The 19,364-nt window shown below is 39.9% G+C and overlaps 1 protein-coding gene across 39 annotated transcripts in view; it reads left to right on the forward strand.

The window, feature by feature from the left end:
* The window catches only part of cadps.L (Ca2+ dependent secretion activator L homeolog), a 284,076-nt gene that overhangs the window by 122,161 nt on the left and 142,551 nt on the right, over positions 1-19,364 (forward strand). For all 39 annotated transcript variants that reach the window (XM_041589293.1, XM_041589298.1, XM_041589302.1 and 36 more), the window contains 2 exon segments: positions 12,912-13,023; positions 15,384-15,523. In XM_041589293.1, the coding sequence (XP_041445227.1) occupies positions 12,912-13,023; positions 15,384-15,523 (252 nt within the window).

Genomic DNA, 19,364 nt, shown 5'->3' on the forward strand with positions numbered 1-19,364 from the left:
ATGTACCCCCTACTGTAAATGATAAGGATATTAGAAGTCACTGAGGAATTTAATGATCATATAAAAACACAAGGCTAAAATCAGACACACCGGACTTAATTTCAGCTTAGAAGAGTTTACAATCTTAACAGCTGGGAAACACTCATTAAGCGACAGTTACCTTCCTTTAAAGTTAAAAAAAAATTTATATTCTGCTGGGCGGCACAGTAATGTATATTAGTTATAAATCCTGTGATTAAGCATTACACAAAAATGGAAAGAGCAGTACAAATCATCATAATTAACTTTTTTTAAATGCACCTTCCTCTGTATATTTCTTTTTAACATCTTCTGTAGTTGATATCGTACCTGGCAATTATTGTAAGAAATGTCTGTTTTTACATCAGTCAGACGCTGCCACCTACTGTAAAAATTGAGTTTTGCACCTGCTGCAGTGTAAATTCCAGGGATGTGAATATTAAAGGGGTTGTTCACCTTCAAATTAACGTTAGTATGATGTAGACAAGAGTGATATTCTGAGACAATTTGCAATTTGTTTTCATTTTTTATTATTACTGCTTTTGGAGTTATTTAGCTTTTTATTCAGCAGCTCTCCAGTTTGTAATTTCAGCCATCTGGTTGCTAGGGTCCAAAACTAGCCTAGCAACCATTGACTGATTTGAATAAGAGACTGGAATATGAATAGGAGAGGCCTGAATAGAAAGACGAGTAGTGAAAAGTAGCAATAACAATACATTTGTAGCCTTATAGAATATTTGTTTTTTAGATGGGGTCAGTGACCCCATTTGAAAGCTGAGAAGAATCCAAAGAAAAAGGCAAATAACTATAAAACTATATAAAAAAAATACATAATGAAGACCAATTACAAAGTTGCTTAGAATTGGGCATTCTATAACATACTAAAAGTTACTTTAAAGGTGAACCTACCCCTTTGACATTTCTTCAGTGTATCCCTGTGTTTCCCCCATTGTGACCCAGACAACACTTTCTCTTGAGACTCAGTAACATGTGAAATGACACAGAGCAGAAGAGAAGTGTCAGTTATATGACAGGGGCTCATTTATCAACACTGGGCAAATTTGCACCTGGGCAGTTACCCATAACAACCAATCAGTGACTGGCTTTTTTCATCCAGCTGCGGGTTGAACAATAAAAGCAAACATTCTATTGGTTGCCATGAGTTACTGTCCAGGTTCAAATTTGCCCAATGTTTATAAATAAGCCATTGCGTGTGCTGCTTCGCGTAATTCGTATGAAATCCCATAGCGTTGTAAGGGTCAAAACACTTGTGAAACGGCATAAAAAGTCACCAAACGCATTAAAGTCAATGGCCGTCTTTTTAGTGCAACAAATTTTCAAACCGCGCAACATTGAGCACAATCACCATGTTTTTCCCCCCACAATGCAGAGTTTTTTACCCAGAATTCCAACGTTTTTGCAGTTGAGGATATTTCCAGTGTGTGTTTTCAAAAAAGCGGTAGGCCAAATCACACTGTATTCCTTCAAACATTGTTGAAATAGAAAGAGGCAGCGGTGAAGTTAAAACAGTTTCATTTACCGGACAATCCTCCTAACGCGTTTCGTCTGATTTCACTCCTACTTATGAGTAAGTGTGGGATCACACGAAACGCGTTAGAAGGATTGTCCGGTAAATGAAACTGTTTTAACTTCACCGCTGTCTACTGATCCGTAGAGTGCACGCCGCAAGGGTATCATATCGGTTGTAAAAGCCTCCCAAAGCCGCGGATTTTGTCTTTCTCAATCAATAATGTGCAGTAGCCTGTTCATGTACTGTTAATATGAATGAATTATGTTACAACAGCGCCACCTGCTGGTCATTTTCCCACCAGTCTGACCAGCAAGTAGTCAAGGAAGTTGTCAGGAGAAAGAAAGAGGCTGCTCTGATGTTCTTCTGCTTAGGAAAGATGTGAGAAAGGTTTCTAATTTTATTCCTAAGCAGAAGAACATCAGCCTCTTTCTTTCTCCTGACAACTTCCTTGACTACTTGGTGGTCAGACTGGTCGGAAACTGACCAGCAGGTGGCGCTGTTGTAACATAATTCATTCATATTAACAGTACATCTATCCCTTAATATCTTGGAATGACAACAATTAAATTAGGAATATACATTACAAAAGTTCTTAGAATAGCCCCCTCATCAATTATCCTATAAGAAGGTCTGAGAACAGCTGTCAGATATTTTCCCATCCAGTTTGACTCCACTCTTCTCTTTATCACTAGCAGTAGGCAGCCGAGGGCAGCATGTTATTCCCACAAATGAAGGCCCCAACAATTGGTCAGCTGTGGAATTACATATATAGCCCAGCGTGGTCCTGGGACATTCAAGGCCGGAATTGTGGAAAGGCCACCTAGGCCCGGCCTAGGGCGGCAGGATTTTAGGGGGGGCGACATGCTGCCCAACCACACCCACATTTATTCAAAAACACTTGGGATGCGCTGGAGATACAATCATTTTTTAAATTTCCCGTGCGCCAATCCCCATTGCTCCAGTCCAGATGATGAAAATTTGCACGAATAAAGGGGAGGGTACAGGGGCGATGAACGGCAGTGGCCTAGGGGCACCCGCTATGTAAATCCGGCCCTGGGGACATTCAGATTTGATAGCTGACCAGTGAGATCTGAACAGGCTCATGGACATTATTGATTGAGAAAGACGATCATTCTGGTCCCAACATTGGTTGCCAGTTTGGTCAAGAGAGGTCAAATTGATGAGCACCAACTGCCAGTTTATGGCTGGAAATTTTACTTATTTAACCCTGTTGACCATTGAGAACATCTGAGAAGACCACAGGATTTCAGCCTTTTATAGATGGCAGCACAGCAAGTCATAATATTCCCAGCAATCCTCAGAATTGGGATTTCAAAAGAAAATCCAGTTTTTATTATACTTAATGCACAGCAAATGACTTGGTTTAATTGAAATCACCATTTAGTTACTTAGCTGGCATTTTTTCTTGGCTGTGACCCAACCCAAAGAGATTCTTTCCTAAAGCTTCCAGCTCCCGTATGTGATGTACCGGCCAGTGTGCTGATTATTTGTGACCGATGCTCCGTCGGATTAAATGTCCTGCTCGCCAGAGAAAATACTCTTCTTATTCCTTATTATTAGTCAGTTGTAACATTGTTTTATGTGCAGAACAGATGGTTCGAAATCAAAATTCTATAATATCAGACAATGTTCTATTTCATGTAAAAAAATCTGTAATCTAACATATATCTATATATATCTGTATGTCTGTCTATCTGTCTATCAATTATCTATCTATCTATCTATCTATCTATCTATCTATCATCTATCAATTTCCCTCTCTCATCTATTATCTATCTATCTATCTATCTATCTATCTATCATCTATCTATTATCTATCTATCTATCTATCTATCATCTATCTATCTATCTATCATCTATCTATTATCTATCTATCTATCTATCTATCATCTATCTATCTATTTCCCTCTCTCATCCATCTATCTATCATCTATCTATCTATCTATCTATCTATCTATCTATCTATCTATCTATCTATCTATCTATCTATCTATCTATCTATTTCCCTCTCTCATCTATCTATCTATCTATCTATCTATCTATCTATCTATCTATCTATCTATCTATTATCTATCTATCACCTATCTATCTATCTATCTATCTATCTATCTATCTATCTATCTATCTATCTATCTATCTATTTCCCTCTCTCATCTATCTATCTATCTATCTATCTATCTATCTATCTATCTATCTATCTATCTATCTATCTATCTATCTATCTATCATCTATCTATCTATCTATCTATCTATCTATCTATCATCTATCTATCTATCTATCTATCTATCTATCTATCTATCTATCTATCATCTATCATCTATCTATCTATTTCCCTCTCTCATCCATCTATCTATCTATCTATCTATCTATCTATCTATCTATCTATCTATCTATCTATCTATATATCTATCTATCATCTATCTATCTGTTTGTCTGTATATCTATTTATTTATTCATCTACTGAATATATCTTTCTTCTCTATCTGTCTCTTTCTCTCTCTCCTTTTCTCTCCTGTTTTATGTACACAACATTTTGTTGTATGTTTTATAACTGTATCACTCGTGGCCATACCAGGAGACACTGTATAATGAGGTGCTGCAGATCAAATTGGGCTACTGAGACTGATGTTGTCAGGCCCTCCGGGAAACAATACAGCTGTCCATCGACATTCAGAGTTCATTTCTAGAATGGCAAATGTTCGTTTCAATGCAATGATCTACAGGAAACCACCCAGAGTTAAACTGTAGGATAAAAGGAGGAAAAAGAACTAATTAGACGATGTTCTGGCCTTTAATTGACAGTCAACAATCGTACGAAAGTCTGGTCCTGGAGATAGTAGTGACAGTCACCCATGGATAATGTCAGGCAATACATGCAGAGATAATATCATTATATGACAGAAATAATGACTTCGACTTAACGCCGTGGTACAAAAAATGTTTGGACCCACACGGTCCAAAAATCATATGAAATGAATGTCTTTGCGTCTGTGGCCAGCTTGAGTCTGTTCATGCAGATGGCTCTGCAGCTCAAACAAACCTGGAAACAAATTTGGTATTTTTTTCAATGTGTTATAGGTCAGTAAACAATTTTGTGGGGCAGATTTATCAAAGTGTGAAATTAGAACTCACCACAGTAAAACACCACCACTCCCTCTTATTACCACGAGATTGTTAGAAATGTACTGTATTTAACAAATGGTCAAGCCTAGCTTTCACCTTACGCCTTTAAAAATCCCCAAGGAATGACTTTGATAAATCTGCCCCCCCAGGATGTGGGAATCAATTTGCTGACCTTACATATCACAAATACTGTGGATATATCTTCTTCATCTGACAATCCCTTGATTGTCACTGATAACTTTGTGATGGTTTCTGTGGTACTTTTGGTTTTGTAGGTTCCAGTCCATTTTACTTGAGATGTTATTTATGTGTCTGTAGACCCTCATCAGGTAGGTTACAACACTTAACAACTCAACTGAATCTCATTCTGGCAGCAAAAGGGGCATCACGCTTAAGGTTGGGGTAAACTAAAAGCAGTTGGTGTGGAAGTAATACTAATGCTTGCCCTTAATCCCGAAAGTGTATGAAACAGGAACAAAAGGGCTGAAAGATGATCAACCAAAACAAAAGAAGGGGAGTTTGCCCTGGACCTAGGGATAGAGAAATTATGAATTCAAGAATCAAACCACATACCAATCCTTTCTGTTTAGTCACAGCTATAAATACAGAGTGGAATATCTTTTCTTAGTGGATAATGGTCCAACACGGTGAGTTATGACCATAATGAAAGTGCTTTCAAGCTCTTTCTGGAAGTATGGATCATGCTTAGTTATAGGAATAGTTATATAAGTCCTTTCTCAATGGTAATATGGGCTGATGGGAATCTGAGAGTTGCATTTATTGAACGTGAAATGGATGTCTTTAGCCTTCTTACATCTCATAGCTGTCATACCTCTTGCACTGGGTAGGACTGCACAATGATGTAGGTCTCTCTCTACAGTAAAGACATTTTTAACAAAGTCATTGATGTCTAAGTCAAAACAAAATCCTTACTTCATCCTGACACTGCTGTAACTACCAGGGGAGCAGGGGGTGCAACTACACCTGGGTCCACCATTGGGCCCACTGGGGAGACTGCACAGGCAACATGGATCCTGGAAGGTAGGAGCGTGTGCCGGCACTTGTCCCTGGGGGGAAAGGTTTGAATACATGGTCCCCTAGTTATGCTGCTGCCCTGTGGAATCCTGGAGCTACTGCCACCCTGGGCCTCAGTTCCCACGGAGAGTTGCATCAAAACTGTACAGACTTGTGCCCAGTGAATCACAATTTAGACTTTGTACTCTGGAAATCATTCAACCCCGGTATGAAAATGCAAAATACGACTTGCACCAGATTTGCATCAGAACACAAGAGCAATACCATCCCTTTTGATACTCAGTTGTGGCAGGCGACACTTGGAGCACAGTTGCTGATATGGTGAAAACATTGCATTATGGGTAAAAAAACATTCAATTTGTGTCCAAAATTGTCCTTTGCACACGCACACAGCACTTGCATTCTTAAAGGATAAGTAAACCTTTTAAATAAGTGAGTGTACAACTGATGAGCGTGTTATTCTAAGAACTTTTACAATGTACATTCATTATTTATGTTTAATTCCAAGATATATGTGCGGTTAATAGGAATGAATTTTGTTGCGACAGCACCACCTGCTGGTCATTTTTCGACCACCAAGTAGTCAAGGAAGTTGTCAGGAGAAAGAAAGAGGCTGCTCTGATGTTCTTCTGCTTAGGGAACATTTATGAAATGTTTCTCATTTTTTTCCTAAGCAGAAGAAGAGCGTATTTCTTTCTCCTGACAACTGCCTTGACTACTTGGTGGTCAGACTGGTGGGAAACTGACCAGCAGGTGGAGCTGTTGTAACAAAATTCATTCATAGTAACACTACATGTATCCCTTAATATCTTGGATTGACAACAAATTAAATAATGAATGTACATTGTATAAATTCTTAGAATAGCACCCATGTCAATTTTACATTTACTCATTTTAAATATTTACTTATCCTTTAAAAGAGCCCAGCAGCGCAGTAAAGGATTTACAAATCCTGCTTGTAATCGCGTTTGCATTGACATTAAAGAATTTTAAAATCATTGAAATATCTTAATGGAAAGCTGCTTAGAATGACATTTCCTTTCATTAGGCAATATTTTTTCTATAGAAACATAGATTAGGCTTTCGGAATCCACAACTCCATGTTTTTTTCATGCTTAAAGCTGAAAACGATTGTTTGTTTTTTGGTTAGCAACATTTGCTGATAACATATGGTCTGGGAACACTTCTGCAAATATGAAGCTTTTAATAGTAAACAGGAATGACGGCTGGAAAGGCGCTTATCATGCCGAGCATTGTACTCTGAGATTCTGCCCAATCTTCAAGGATTATATATCACATCCCTGACATCTGCATCGGGGCGAGGACGGCAATATTGTTTGGAGCTGACTAAAGAGCCAACATATGATTACACACCCTAGTGATTTGTTGCCGCACTGATCTGTTGTCCGATGTTCTTGTCATAAGAAGTAAATGTCTTGGCTAAATCCTTGGTGTTTTCCATTGTAAGTCATTTTCATTCTTCCATATGGAATAACGCAGTAGGCATCAGATATCCAACGAATGGAAGTTTTCATGGCTATTGCCCTTTGTATATAATGGCATAATCATCGTGTTTATTACAACATAGTTCCATAGAAACATAGTCAATTAGGTTGGAAAAAGGACACACGTCTATCAAGTTCAACCTTAAGTCTATATATAACCTGCCTAACTACTAGTTTATCCAGAATAAGGTGAAAAACACCATTTGAAGTCTCTCCAATTTGCCTCAGAGGGGGAAAAAGTTCCTTCCTGACTCCAAGATGCAATGGGATCAAGTTGTACTATGAGCTATCTCCCATATCCCTGTATTCCCTCACTTGCTAAACACCATCCAACCCCTTCTTATACCTATCTAATGTATCAGCCTGTACCCCTGATTCAGGGAGACAATTCCACATCTTCACAGCTCTCACTGTAACAAACCCCTTCCCAATATTTAGCTGGAACCTCCATTCTTCTAATTGGAATGGGTGACCATGCTAAAAACTGAATCTGATAAAGAATGTCTGTTGCTGAAGCAGCCAATATGGCGGCACTCATTCATCTAAATGCAAATTGGCAGAGTTGGAATGCAGTCTACTGTCTGTCAGCCATGCTTTCTTTCTAAACTTCCTGGAAAACAAATATAGCATATGTAATAAGTAGGGTTTGTGTATCGTTTAATTAATGTTGCAAATCAAATATATTAGCCTTCCGTTACAGAGGCAGAACAAGAGTTTGAAGGATCCAATACAAGACTTGACCCTTCCCATATTGGTTTTGGGAGTCTTGTTGACTCGCAAGATGCTTTTAATCAATCTCCAAAATACACCCACCAGATCTCGTTGTATAAGAGAGCACTTATTTAGTATAATTATACCATGAATAAAGGTTTTGTGATATTTGGATTATGTCACAGTGTGAAGTCCTTCTATGAGGTTGTTGGAAGCATTATGGCTCATCTGGGTCGGGATACAAAGTGCAAGTGCAACTGGCCCCTCACTTAGCACCCACAGACGAAGGTCTTTGCCCTGCAAAATGCAGCACCCGTAATGTGGGTCATGTAAATTACAGCTATAGATCTCTTGTGTTTATGATGTGGGCACCCCTAGGCCAGACAGTCCTTCAACTGCTTCTCATTGCCCCCTCTGCCAAAGCACTGGGGATTAGACATGCATGAGGTTTGAAGAGCTTTCCAATCTCCTGCTCATCCCCACTGCTTTGGAAAAAAACAAGATGCCACCCCTAAAATCTTTTCATCCTAGGTCCTGGGCATGGTGACCTTCTCACAAATCCATACCTGCTTCTGTGATTAAAGAAGTGGTTCACCTTCAATATAACCTTTAGTATGTATAAAGTATGGATATAATGGCCATTTCTAAGCAACTTTTCAATTGATCTTCATTATTTATTTTTTATAGTTTTTAATGAATTGCCTTCTTCTTCTTCTGACTTTGTATTGCTCCTCTTTCTATTCAAGCCTCTCCTATTCATATTCCAGTCTCTTATTTAAATCAATGCATCGTTGCTAGGATAATTTGGAGGCTAGCAACCAGATTGCTGAATTGCAAACTGGAGAGATGCTGAATAAAAAAGATAAAGAACTCAAAAAACCACATACGTATAATAAAAAAATTAAAACCAATAGCAAATTATCTCAGAATATCACTCTCTACATCATATTAAGGGGCAGATTTATTTAGAGTCAAGTTGTGTTTTCCATGACAAATTTGAGGCTTTGAGGGTATTTTTAGTCACAAATCAATTTTTCGGTTTAAGAAAATGTTTTGTTTTAATTTTTTGAGATTTATTATAACCCGACCCTGGAAATAGCTCGAATCCAAAAATACTCCAGCTCAAACCTGTCCAGGTGATATAGAATTCAATGGCGGAGGTCCCTTGAATCACTTGAAGATGTTAATTGCCTTCATGATCTTCGAGTTTATTTCGTTGGGTTTCGCTCGAAAACCTAATCAATGCGAGCAATTAGCGAAACCTTAATCAATTTGAGTTTTCGGGTTGTTAACCCTGACTTCACTGTTTCAAGTTTTTTACATTCTTAAACTAGAAACCATTCGAACTGTGAGTTCATTTAAGTTCATTTGAGGTCTACAAAAGCTCACCTAGTTGTAAAATTTACTCAATATTATTATTATATTAACTCAAAGATGAACAAATCCTTTAAATAAAGGAGGTTTCATGTTCAGTTGGGGGAAAGAGAACTAAAACGATGGGAAAGTGTCCCCATGATGAATCAGTTGCACCTACACAACTGCTTTAGTGGTGGTGGCACACACTGTGATTTGGGGAGATTAGTCGCCCAGTGACAAATCTCCTCTCCTTCGGGTGACTTATCTCCCCAAAAATGCCTAGAATGTGAATCGTCTGCGGGATGGCACTTGGATTGCTTAATTTTCCGAAGTTACCGGAAGTGCCTCACCAGGAAACTTCGGGCGACTTCAGAAAGCCGAAGCAATCTAAGTGCCATCCTGCTGGCGATTCACATTCTAGCCGGCGGGAAGGCATTATGGGGAGATAAGTCTTCTGAAAAAAAGGAGACTTGTTGCTGGGCGACTAATCTCCCCAAATCGCAGCGTGTGCCACCACCCTAAAAGAGCAAATGGATCGGTTACGACAATTGAAATGCACAGAAGTATATTGATTCAGGGCCAGCATTCATCTTGATAACGTGGAAGCTGAACAGGAATTATAAAGACTTGCGGGATGTGTGTCTTTTTTTAATACTTTTATAAACCCCAACAGCTTTTGTGAGTTTTGTAAGTAACATATCTCTGACCTGCTACACAAGGGGAACTTGCCCACACGCTTAGCTGCTTCTCTAATGCATCCGCTCTCATGTGTGCACTCTCTGTAGAATGTTAAATTATCAGCCTTAATGGAAAAACGTGTTTGGTATTTCGAAAGACTTTTCTCCTTTTTTTGCGGCTGCACCGAGCCCCGTTTGCTCCGCTGAGCCTTCCATTCAAAGTCAACAATTCCAAGGAAGGCAGTGAATGCGTTTTCGTGTATTGTTACCTGGGCGCCAGGAGGCATTGTCGTTGGTTGTAAGGTTCACAGCTGCCACGCTGGGGAGAAAAGCAGCACAACGTTCAGCTCAGCTCGCAGATCAGCTCTTGATCAAATGCATTTGCTGGCAGGCACCAGCTGTTGAACTGCATCCAGCTGATCAGGCTTTGTATCTTCCAGAAGGGAACACTCAAGTACAGAGAGAGAGTCGCTTGTTTCCTCTGTTCTTATTATACATTGGAATGAATGTTCAATTACATAAATTTACAAGCATATGCCAATCACTAAGGATCTCTGGGCTAAGAAAAAGGCAAAAGAAAGTAAGGGCAAAAACACCAGATGATATTTACAGCCAAATACAATACTGCTTTAAATAAAAAAAGCACTTTTTTTTGGCATTTTTAACATCAAATGGGTTTTTTTGTATAAAGCTAGCATTGTACTGCCTTGTCTTTAGTGCTCTTACAAAAAGGCAATATAAAGAACCAGTGAGATTGTGTGTGTGTGTTAGATTTCCTTTTTCTGTATGTTAGATAGCTAAGCCCCATCGCATTCACTGCACATAATAACGGAGGACTCTACAGAATTCCCACATCGAAGAACAAGACTACACAAGAGTTGAGATGGAGCCATTGTAGTGTTATAGGATGCCTCTGCTAGTAATGTGGAGGTTAACTATAGACCTGGGGCATCAGGAATTATAATACATATTATATATAAATATATATATAGGATAATTGAGAAGACCCGCACTCCATTCTGTGAAAAAGTTCAAATGTCTTTTATTGTGTACATAAATCCGATGTTTCGGCCTTTTGGGGCCTTTTTCAAGGTATATACAGGTATGGGATCCCTTATCTGGAAACCCGTTATCCAGGAAGCTCCGAATTATAGAATGGCTGTCTCCCATAGACTCCATTTTATCCAAATAATCAAAAATTTTACAAATAATATCCTTTTTCTGTGTAATAATAAAACGGCAGCTTGTACTTGATCCCAACTAAGATATAATTAATCCTTATTGGAAGCAAAACCAGCCGATTGGGTTTATTTAAAGGGATCCTGTCATCGGAAAACATGTTTTTTTCAAAACACATCAGTTAATAATGCTACTCCAGCAGAATTCTGCACTGAAATCCATTTCTCAAAAGAACAAAACAGATTTTTTAATATTCAGTTTTGAAATCTGACATGGGGCTAGACATTTTGTCAATTTCCCAGCTGCCCCTGGTCATTTGACTTGTGCCTGCACTTTAGGAGAGAAATGCTTTCTGGCAGGCTGCTGTTTTTCCTTCTCAATGTAACTGAATGTGTCTCAGTGGGACATGGGTTTTTACTATTGAGTGTTGTTCTTAGATCTACCAGGCAGCTGTTATCTTGTGTTAGGGAGCTGTTATCTGGTTACCTTCCCATTGTTCTTTTGTTTGGCTGCCGGGGGGGGGGGGAAGGAAGGGGGTGATATCACTCCAACTTGCAGTACGGCAGTAAAGAGTGATCGAAGTTTAATAGAGCACAAGTCACATGACTTGGGGCAGCTGGGAAATTGACAATATGTCTAGCCCCATGTCGGATTTCAAAATTGAATATAAAAAAATCTGTTTGCTCTTTTGAGAAATGGATTTCAGTGCAGAATTCTGCTGGAGCAGCACTATTAACGGATTCATTTTGAAAAATTTTTTTTTTCCCATGACAGTATCCCTTTAAGGATGTCGCTTCATCTTATCAATTCGCCAGGTATAACCTGGGGAAAAAGACTCTGACGAAAAGGGTAATGATTTGGAAAGTTCCACTTGTGGAGTAATGATCGTTTCGCATGAGCGAACATTCGCCTGGCAAAACGGCAAAAATCTTCTTTTTCGCTAGCGAATTGTCTGATTCGCCTTTTAGTAAATTGGTGATGTCCCTGCAAATTTTTTTTCTGGCGAATTTTCGCTAGCAAAGATTACTTCCCCCTTTATTAAATTTGCCCTTTTGTGAGGGAGTTGTAAAAAACGATAGGCCCTTTTGCAATTACTTTACTCACTAATTGCATTGCCCATTCACCCGCTATGCTGAGACATCTCTGCTAATTCAGAGGTGGCTCAAGATTTATCCACAGTCATTTCAGTGAGACCATTTTAGCAGTTGTGGGGGTAGAATGCTGATGTTTAGAATATTATATCTTGACATTTAAGTGTGACAGCAACTGCAGTTGTGTGTAAATAAGCCATCATGTATGCCTCAGAATTCCTGCTGAGAACAGAAAGGTTTATTACCTAAATAGTGGTGATGCCAAAATCCCTTTAATTCAAATTGCACATAGGAAAAACAGAATTATCGCTGTTGTGATCCAAGCACAATTTTTCTTTATTTCCCCTTTATCGTACTGTTAATCAGACGGAACACTTTCATTACAAATATCTTCAATTTTACAAGAGGCAAAGCTACTCCAGTGCTGCTGACTTGCAACATCTAGCACCTAGCACATCTTAGCACAGAACCGCCATCACCGAGCTGCCGACAGCTGCCTCCCATCATCTAACAAATTAATTAACACGTTTCTTGTCACAAAGTTGTAGCACTTTTTTGTGCTACATTGTCATTTTGTATTAACCGTCTCCTGACTCAGCTCGCTGTACAATAATGCTGTTCAAATACTGTACTGATTTGTTATTATACATTGATTTCTTGTAGGTGGGGAACGCAAGGTGACTTCTCAACCACCCATGCATTACCTGCAGTCAAAGTGAAGCTTTTTACAGAAAGCACCGGAGTTTTGGCTTTGGAAGATAAAGAACTTGGACGGGTAAGAAAAGCAAAGAGTTTAGCTTTTTTTTCTTACATTTGCTGCACATAATAAAGGAGTGGGGATCATTTAGCAGCACTGTATTCATGTAGGGCAGGTCTAAGGTAGGACATCCCTTGGTCCTCTTGTTTGGGGTCATAGTCAATTACAAAGACCCTAAATGGAAGTGTCGGAGCAATAAGGTGTGCATGCAAGAGCACTAAGTATCCCGAAGTGTTCAGACAACACCTCTGTCCAGGCTCTGGCTGTGCTCTGCACCTTGTGCCGGATAAAAATTCTCTTGTAAGTCAGTAATATCCATACTGTCTGTCTAGGGATGCACCACATCCACAATTTGGTATTGGGCCGAACCCCCAAATTCTTTGCGAAAGATTCGGCCAAATACCGAACCAAATTCAAATTGTAATTTGCATATGCAAATTAGGGTGGGAAGGGGAAAACATATTTTACCTTGTTTTGTGACAAAGTCAGGTGATTTACTTCCCGCCCCTAATTTGCATATTCAAATTAGGATTTGGTTCAGCTGGGTAGAAAGATTCATCCGAATCTGAATCCTGCTGAAAAAGGCCGAATCCCGAACCGAACCCTCGAATCGGTGAATCCCTAATTACAGCTATGGGTAAGTACAGGGCCCCAATCCACTCCCTAGCTTGCATGTACGGATGGTGTGCAAGTTACAGAACAGGCGTGGATGAGAGTTGGAGTGCCTACTTGCCTCTGCCCACACCCTCCTTAATGAATACAGAGCTGCCAAAAGCAGGCATCACTGTTTATATTAGGGATGCACCGAATACAGGATTTGGTTCGGGATTCAACCATGATTCAGCCTTTTTCAGCAGGATTCAGATTTGGCCGAATCCTTCTGCCCAGCCGAACTGAATCCGAATCCTAATTTGCATGTGGGGGGGGGAAATCACAGGACTTTTTGTCACAAAACAAGAACGTAAAAAATGTTTGCATATGCAAATTAGGTTTTGGATCGGTATTCAGACAAATCTTTCGCAAAGAATTCGGGGGTTCAGCCTAATCCAAAATAGTGGATTTGGTGCATCCCTAGTTTATATGAGGTCAAGGTAGGTCTATGAGCTCTAAAACAGAGCAAAAGACCTGCTGCAATTTATCCAGCATTGAAAGCAGGATGCAAAGTGCAAAAATATGGTGGATTGCCTAAATTTTATGCACTTTGCACACTGCCTCCCACGTCATAAATAACCACTAAGTATTAAAATATCTAACATGAAGTACCAGTTAATATATTCAATCAGAAAAGGTCTGTCCCATCAGAATATCTGATAATCTACCCAATTTTCCATGGATCCTGTAATCTATTTAGCCAGTCAACAACAAGTCCCTGCCGACACTGTGGTTCTTATTTTTCTTACACCGATGTAACAATTTTAGAGATGTACTATCTATCCAACTGCAGTGCCGTGTTCTGAATAGACTCAGCATTTGAGATTATGTAACACTCTGGGGCCACGTACAGTCATTCAACTAAATAGTTCTTAATATTGTTTTAAGCACCCAGATAATGATGGGACTAGACTTGGGCCTGTTTCGTTTCTCAAAAAATCACCTCTGGCGAAATGTTGCTGACGCCCATTAAAGTCAATGGGAGTCAAAAAAATTTTGACGGCAAATTTTTTTGGATTCATGACACCATACAAGTCTATGGTTGTCATTTCCACTGCGAAACAAGAAGAAAAAATTTGCCCAACCCTAGATGGGACCTTTAACTGTCTAGTAGTAGATCCCCTGAACTGGAATAAAAAGGGATGTACAGGAGACGTGGAATGATGATTAGACGGTGCAGAAAAAGGCACAGATGGAAGAATAATAGAGAAGAATAAGGTGATTGGGGAAATATGAAATGAAACAGGGGAAGGGAAAAGGTTGGATGAGACCAAATAGTGGGCAGAATAATAAAAGGGAAGTCTAAAGCTGGTCAGAGACGCAAAGATCCGATCGTACGAATCATCGAACGATCGGACTTCCCCATCTCCCAACCTGCCACTAACCATTCAGATCAAATAAAGTAGAAAAGAACAGATCAGCCGATGTTCTGCCCCTGACAGCATCTCCGATCCCCCTCGGACAAAAAATGTCGGGACTCTCCACACAAGATCTGAAAATCGTACGAATCCTCGATTCGTACGATCAGATCTTTGCGTCTATGTCCAGCTTAAGAGAAAGAAAAAGAAAAAGGAAGAAAGATGGTGAATAAAGAGAAGACAAGAGTAATTAGTAGGCTGTACCCCTGGTATTCTGGTGTGATCCTCTTGTCCTATTTTGTGTTCAGAATATCTTCACATTCTCACAGTATGTGCTACATTCTAACGTGAAGCTCTTTACTCTTTTAGGTTGTTCTTCACCCTACACCCAATAGCCCCAAACAATCAGAATGGCACAAAATGACAGTATCCAAAAATTGTCCAGATCACGATTTGAAAATCAAATTAGCAGTTCGAATGGACAAACCGCAGAACATGAAGCACTGTGGGTAAGTGTCCAACTCACCTGTCAACATCACATTGTCCTGTTTTACACTTGTCTCTCTATGTTTAACACTGACGTTTATTACAAATGGAAGGGTCTTATTTACTAACAGTCACCCATAACAATAATCCCATTTTCTAACTTAGTAGATCAGTAGTCCGATCAAAACAAATTGCTAATTAGTGGTTCTGTGTAACCGCCCTGGTGAAGTTTCTCGGCTTTTGTTAGTAAATCAGCATATTAAATTAATTAATGGTGTTAAATTATTCCCGAAAATCAGAAACAAATCACATGTCAGGGGCAGAAACAAACAGGAAGATCTTATGCAGAGTATTGAATGAAAAAAGAAATACAGGTGAAGTAACCAGGAAGTAATTAAAGCAAATAAGAAGAGGGCGTGTCATCTGTGCAGGGTTGGACTGGGCCGCAATTGCCACTGCCCCTAACCTCCCTCAACCTTCCCGGTTGTGCCCTGTTAGTTAACAAAGAAGTACATGCAGCAAATGAGAGAATAAAGGAAAGTGTCCTGTGAAGTAACCAGGAAGTACTGTACAAGCACCAAATAAGAGTGAGTGAGGGAAAGTGTTCTCTGAGGAAACCAGGAAGTACATTCAGCAAATGAGAGAATAAAGGAAAGTGTCCTGTGAAGTAACCAGGAAGTACTGTACAAGCAGCAAATGAGAGTGAGGGAAAGCATACCTCCCAATTGTCCTGTTATTCGCGAGACAGTCCTGATTTTGACAGCTCAACCCGTGGTCCGGGGTTTGTTACTGAAATGTCCCGACTTTCTCTTCGATCCCCTGCACTGAACGGCCAGAAAAAGATACAAAGTTTTTAACTGAATTGGCTTTTGGCAGAGAGCCCAGAATAGATACTTAGATACTTTTGTAATAGTTTAAGATAAGCAGGTCTCTTGGGGAACTGTGGCTTGCAGCTTAAAGGGCAATTCACCTTCATTAGCAAAACTGTAATAACACATAAAAACCACAGAAATGTGTTCGAACTTTCATAACCTGCCAAATTTTGTAAAATGGACATTGTAATTAGGGGGTATGGACACAAAAATGGAGGTGTTCCACGCAGCAAATCTTTTTGTTCCTCTTTCTATTTACAAAATGTTGGGAGGTATGGGAAAGTATCCTTTCAGAAACCAGGAAGTACATGCAGAGATAGTGAAGGAAATTGTCCTTTGAAGTACCCAGGAAGTACTTACAGCAAATGAGAGAGGGAGAGTAAGTGCCCTGTGAGGTAACAAGTAGGGTTGGCACCTGGCAGTTATTTTACAGGCCTGGCTGGTAAAAATTATGCTTGATACCAGTGTTATTAATAGCAAAAAATGGCAAGAATATAGGAACGCCGGTATTTTTTCCCAGAAAACGTGGCAACCCTAGGAACAAGGAAGTACATGCAGTAAATGAGATTGTGAAGGAAAGTGTCATGTGAAGTAACCAGGAAGTACTTACAGCAAATGAGAGAGGGAGGGAAAGTGTCCTGGGAGGTGTAACCCTAGGGGCCCTGAGTCCCTTTTGCGTATGAAAAGTACTAGGAACTGGGATTTACAGCGCAGTGCCTCCACCTAGGGAACACGGAGGAGCACATCTCAGGGGGGTTCCACTGGGAAAAATCAAAGTCCCAATCCTCTGAAATCCCAGTCATCTGGAATAACCACACAGTTCTGTTCAAATAGAATGTCCCTTCCCCAGAGTTCTTATACCCCAGTTCATGGGCGCCATCTTCAGCCGCTTCGGTAATCTTCAGAATGAGACTGGCGCTTCTGCAATTTTTGTGAGTTTCGGTGCCTGCACAGTTTCGCGAAGCAGAATTCTGAAGATTTCCGAAGAGAAGAAGATGGCGCCCGTGAACTCCGATGCCTGAATCTGCACCGAGGGGTAAGTATAAAGTTTGGGGCATTTTCCCAAGGTAACACTTAGGCTGGGGGGAGGAGGGAGGGGGGTTTATGTAGGGTGGGGGGGTAGGGTTTTTTCAACGTTAGGGTTGACTTCTCCTTTAAGCTCTGAACTATAACTCGCACACTAGCAAATCTGTGCAGCTAAGGAAATGAGCAACATACAAATTTTATATCAAAGCACTTTGGATACCAAGATAAACGCTTAAATGGGAGCTGTTTTACAAGTAGGAAACGAATTCTGGTAAACAAGACTTTATTTGTGATTTATATTGAACATTTACCCTCGAGGAAGCAAGTTCAATTACAATGACTTAAATACAATTAGTCTGCTGCTGATGCACTTCTCCTTGAAACCCTTTCAACATTAACATATCAAGATTGTTACACAAATTGAAGGGATAATATTTTGTGGACATCATACTAACTTTTGGTTGACTTTTCAACACAGCTACGGCTGCTACAATTTATAGTCATTGCGAGAATATTATTATTTTGTAATACAATTGTTTGTGCCACAGAAGGGAGGGGCCCCTCCTTTTACAGGGGTCTTAGGGGTTTTTAACGTGTTTTTAATTGCATGTGTTGGCATGTTTGACTAATAAACATTGCTATTTTAGCCACTGTATATTTAACATTATCGATTATGTTCAGTATCAGTTTCTGGGGATTAAGTCCTGTTTTTAAGTTTTAAATTATGGTCATTTAAATAGTGACACGCTGGATTATAACCAGTTACATCTCAGCTATTATTGCTCAGTTATTTCTGTTACTTTAGCTAAAAAATAACTAATTCAGCCATCAAGGCCATAACATATCAAATTGAGTGTTTCCCAATAGCCTTCTAGTCTCAGTGCGATGCTGAATGCTACAGCTAGGGGGCAGTAGTAGCGGAAGAGAGTAGCGGGAGAGAGAAGGAAAGAGAGAGAGAGCAAGTTAGAAACAGACAGATGGATAGAGAGAGAGAGGGGCAAATTCACTAAGCGCCGAAGCGCCGAACGCTAGCGTCAATTCGCTAGCGTTGGGCATTTTCGTTACTTCGCAAATTCACTAACGAACTCTGGCGTAAATTCGCTAGTGTTACTTCGCACCCTTACGCCTGGCGAATTTTCGATATGGACGTAACTACGCTAATTCACTAACGCGCGGTGTACTGAACGCTACCTTTTACGCTAGACTTCCTTCGCCACCTCAGACCAGGCGAAGCGCAATAGAGTAGATAAGGATTGCTTCAAAAAAAGTTCAAATTTTTTCGAAGTCCCAAAAAAACGCTGGCGTTTTTTCTATATTATGGGTGATAGGCTGAAAAAGATCGAAATTTTTTTTGGGGCTCCCCTCCTTCCCCCCAACATTTCCTAACTCATGGCAACTTAACTATACAGTGGGCACATGTGTAGGGCAAAATAAAAATTTAATTTGATGTTTTGAAGGTTTCCCAGGCATTTGTAGTGATTGTACGTATTCCTCCATTGAAATTTGAATTTGGCGCCGTATGCAAATTAACCATCGCTAGTGTAACTTCGCTTCGCTTAGCGAATCAACGCTAACGCAACTTTGCAACCTTACGCTACCCCTGAGCGCAACTTCGGATTTTAGTGAATTTGCGAAGCGCTGGGGAAACTACGCCTGGCGAAGAGTGGCGAAGTGCGGCGAAGTTACGCCTGGCGCAAATACGAATCTTAGTGAATTTGCCCGAGAGAGAGAAAGAGATCAATTGCAAATAACAAGAATATAAAACCTACAGCAGATTTATTTATTAACATTAAGGGGCCGATTCATTAACTTCGAGTGAAGGATTCGAAGGTAAAAAGCTTCGAATTTCGAAGTTTTTTTGGGCTACTTCGACCATCGAATGGGCTACTTCGACCTTCGACTACGACTATCGAAGGATTCGAAGTAAAAATCATTCGACTATTCGACCATTCGATAGTCAAAGTAC

The sequence above is a fragment of the Xenopus laevis genome, chromosome 4L (genome assembly GCF_017654675.1).
Source record: "Xenopus laevis strain J_2021 chromosome 4L, Xenopus_laevis_v10.1, whole genome shotgun sequence".
NCBI lineage: Eukaryota > Metazoa > Chordata > Amphibia > Anura > Pipidae > Xenopus > Xenopus laevis.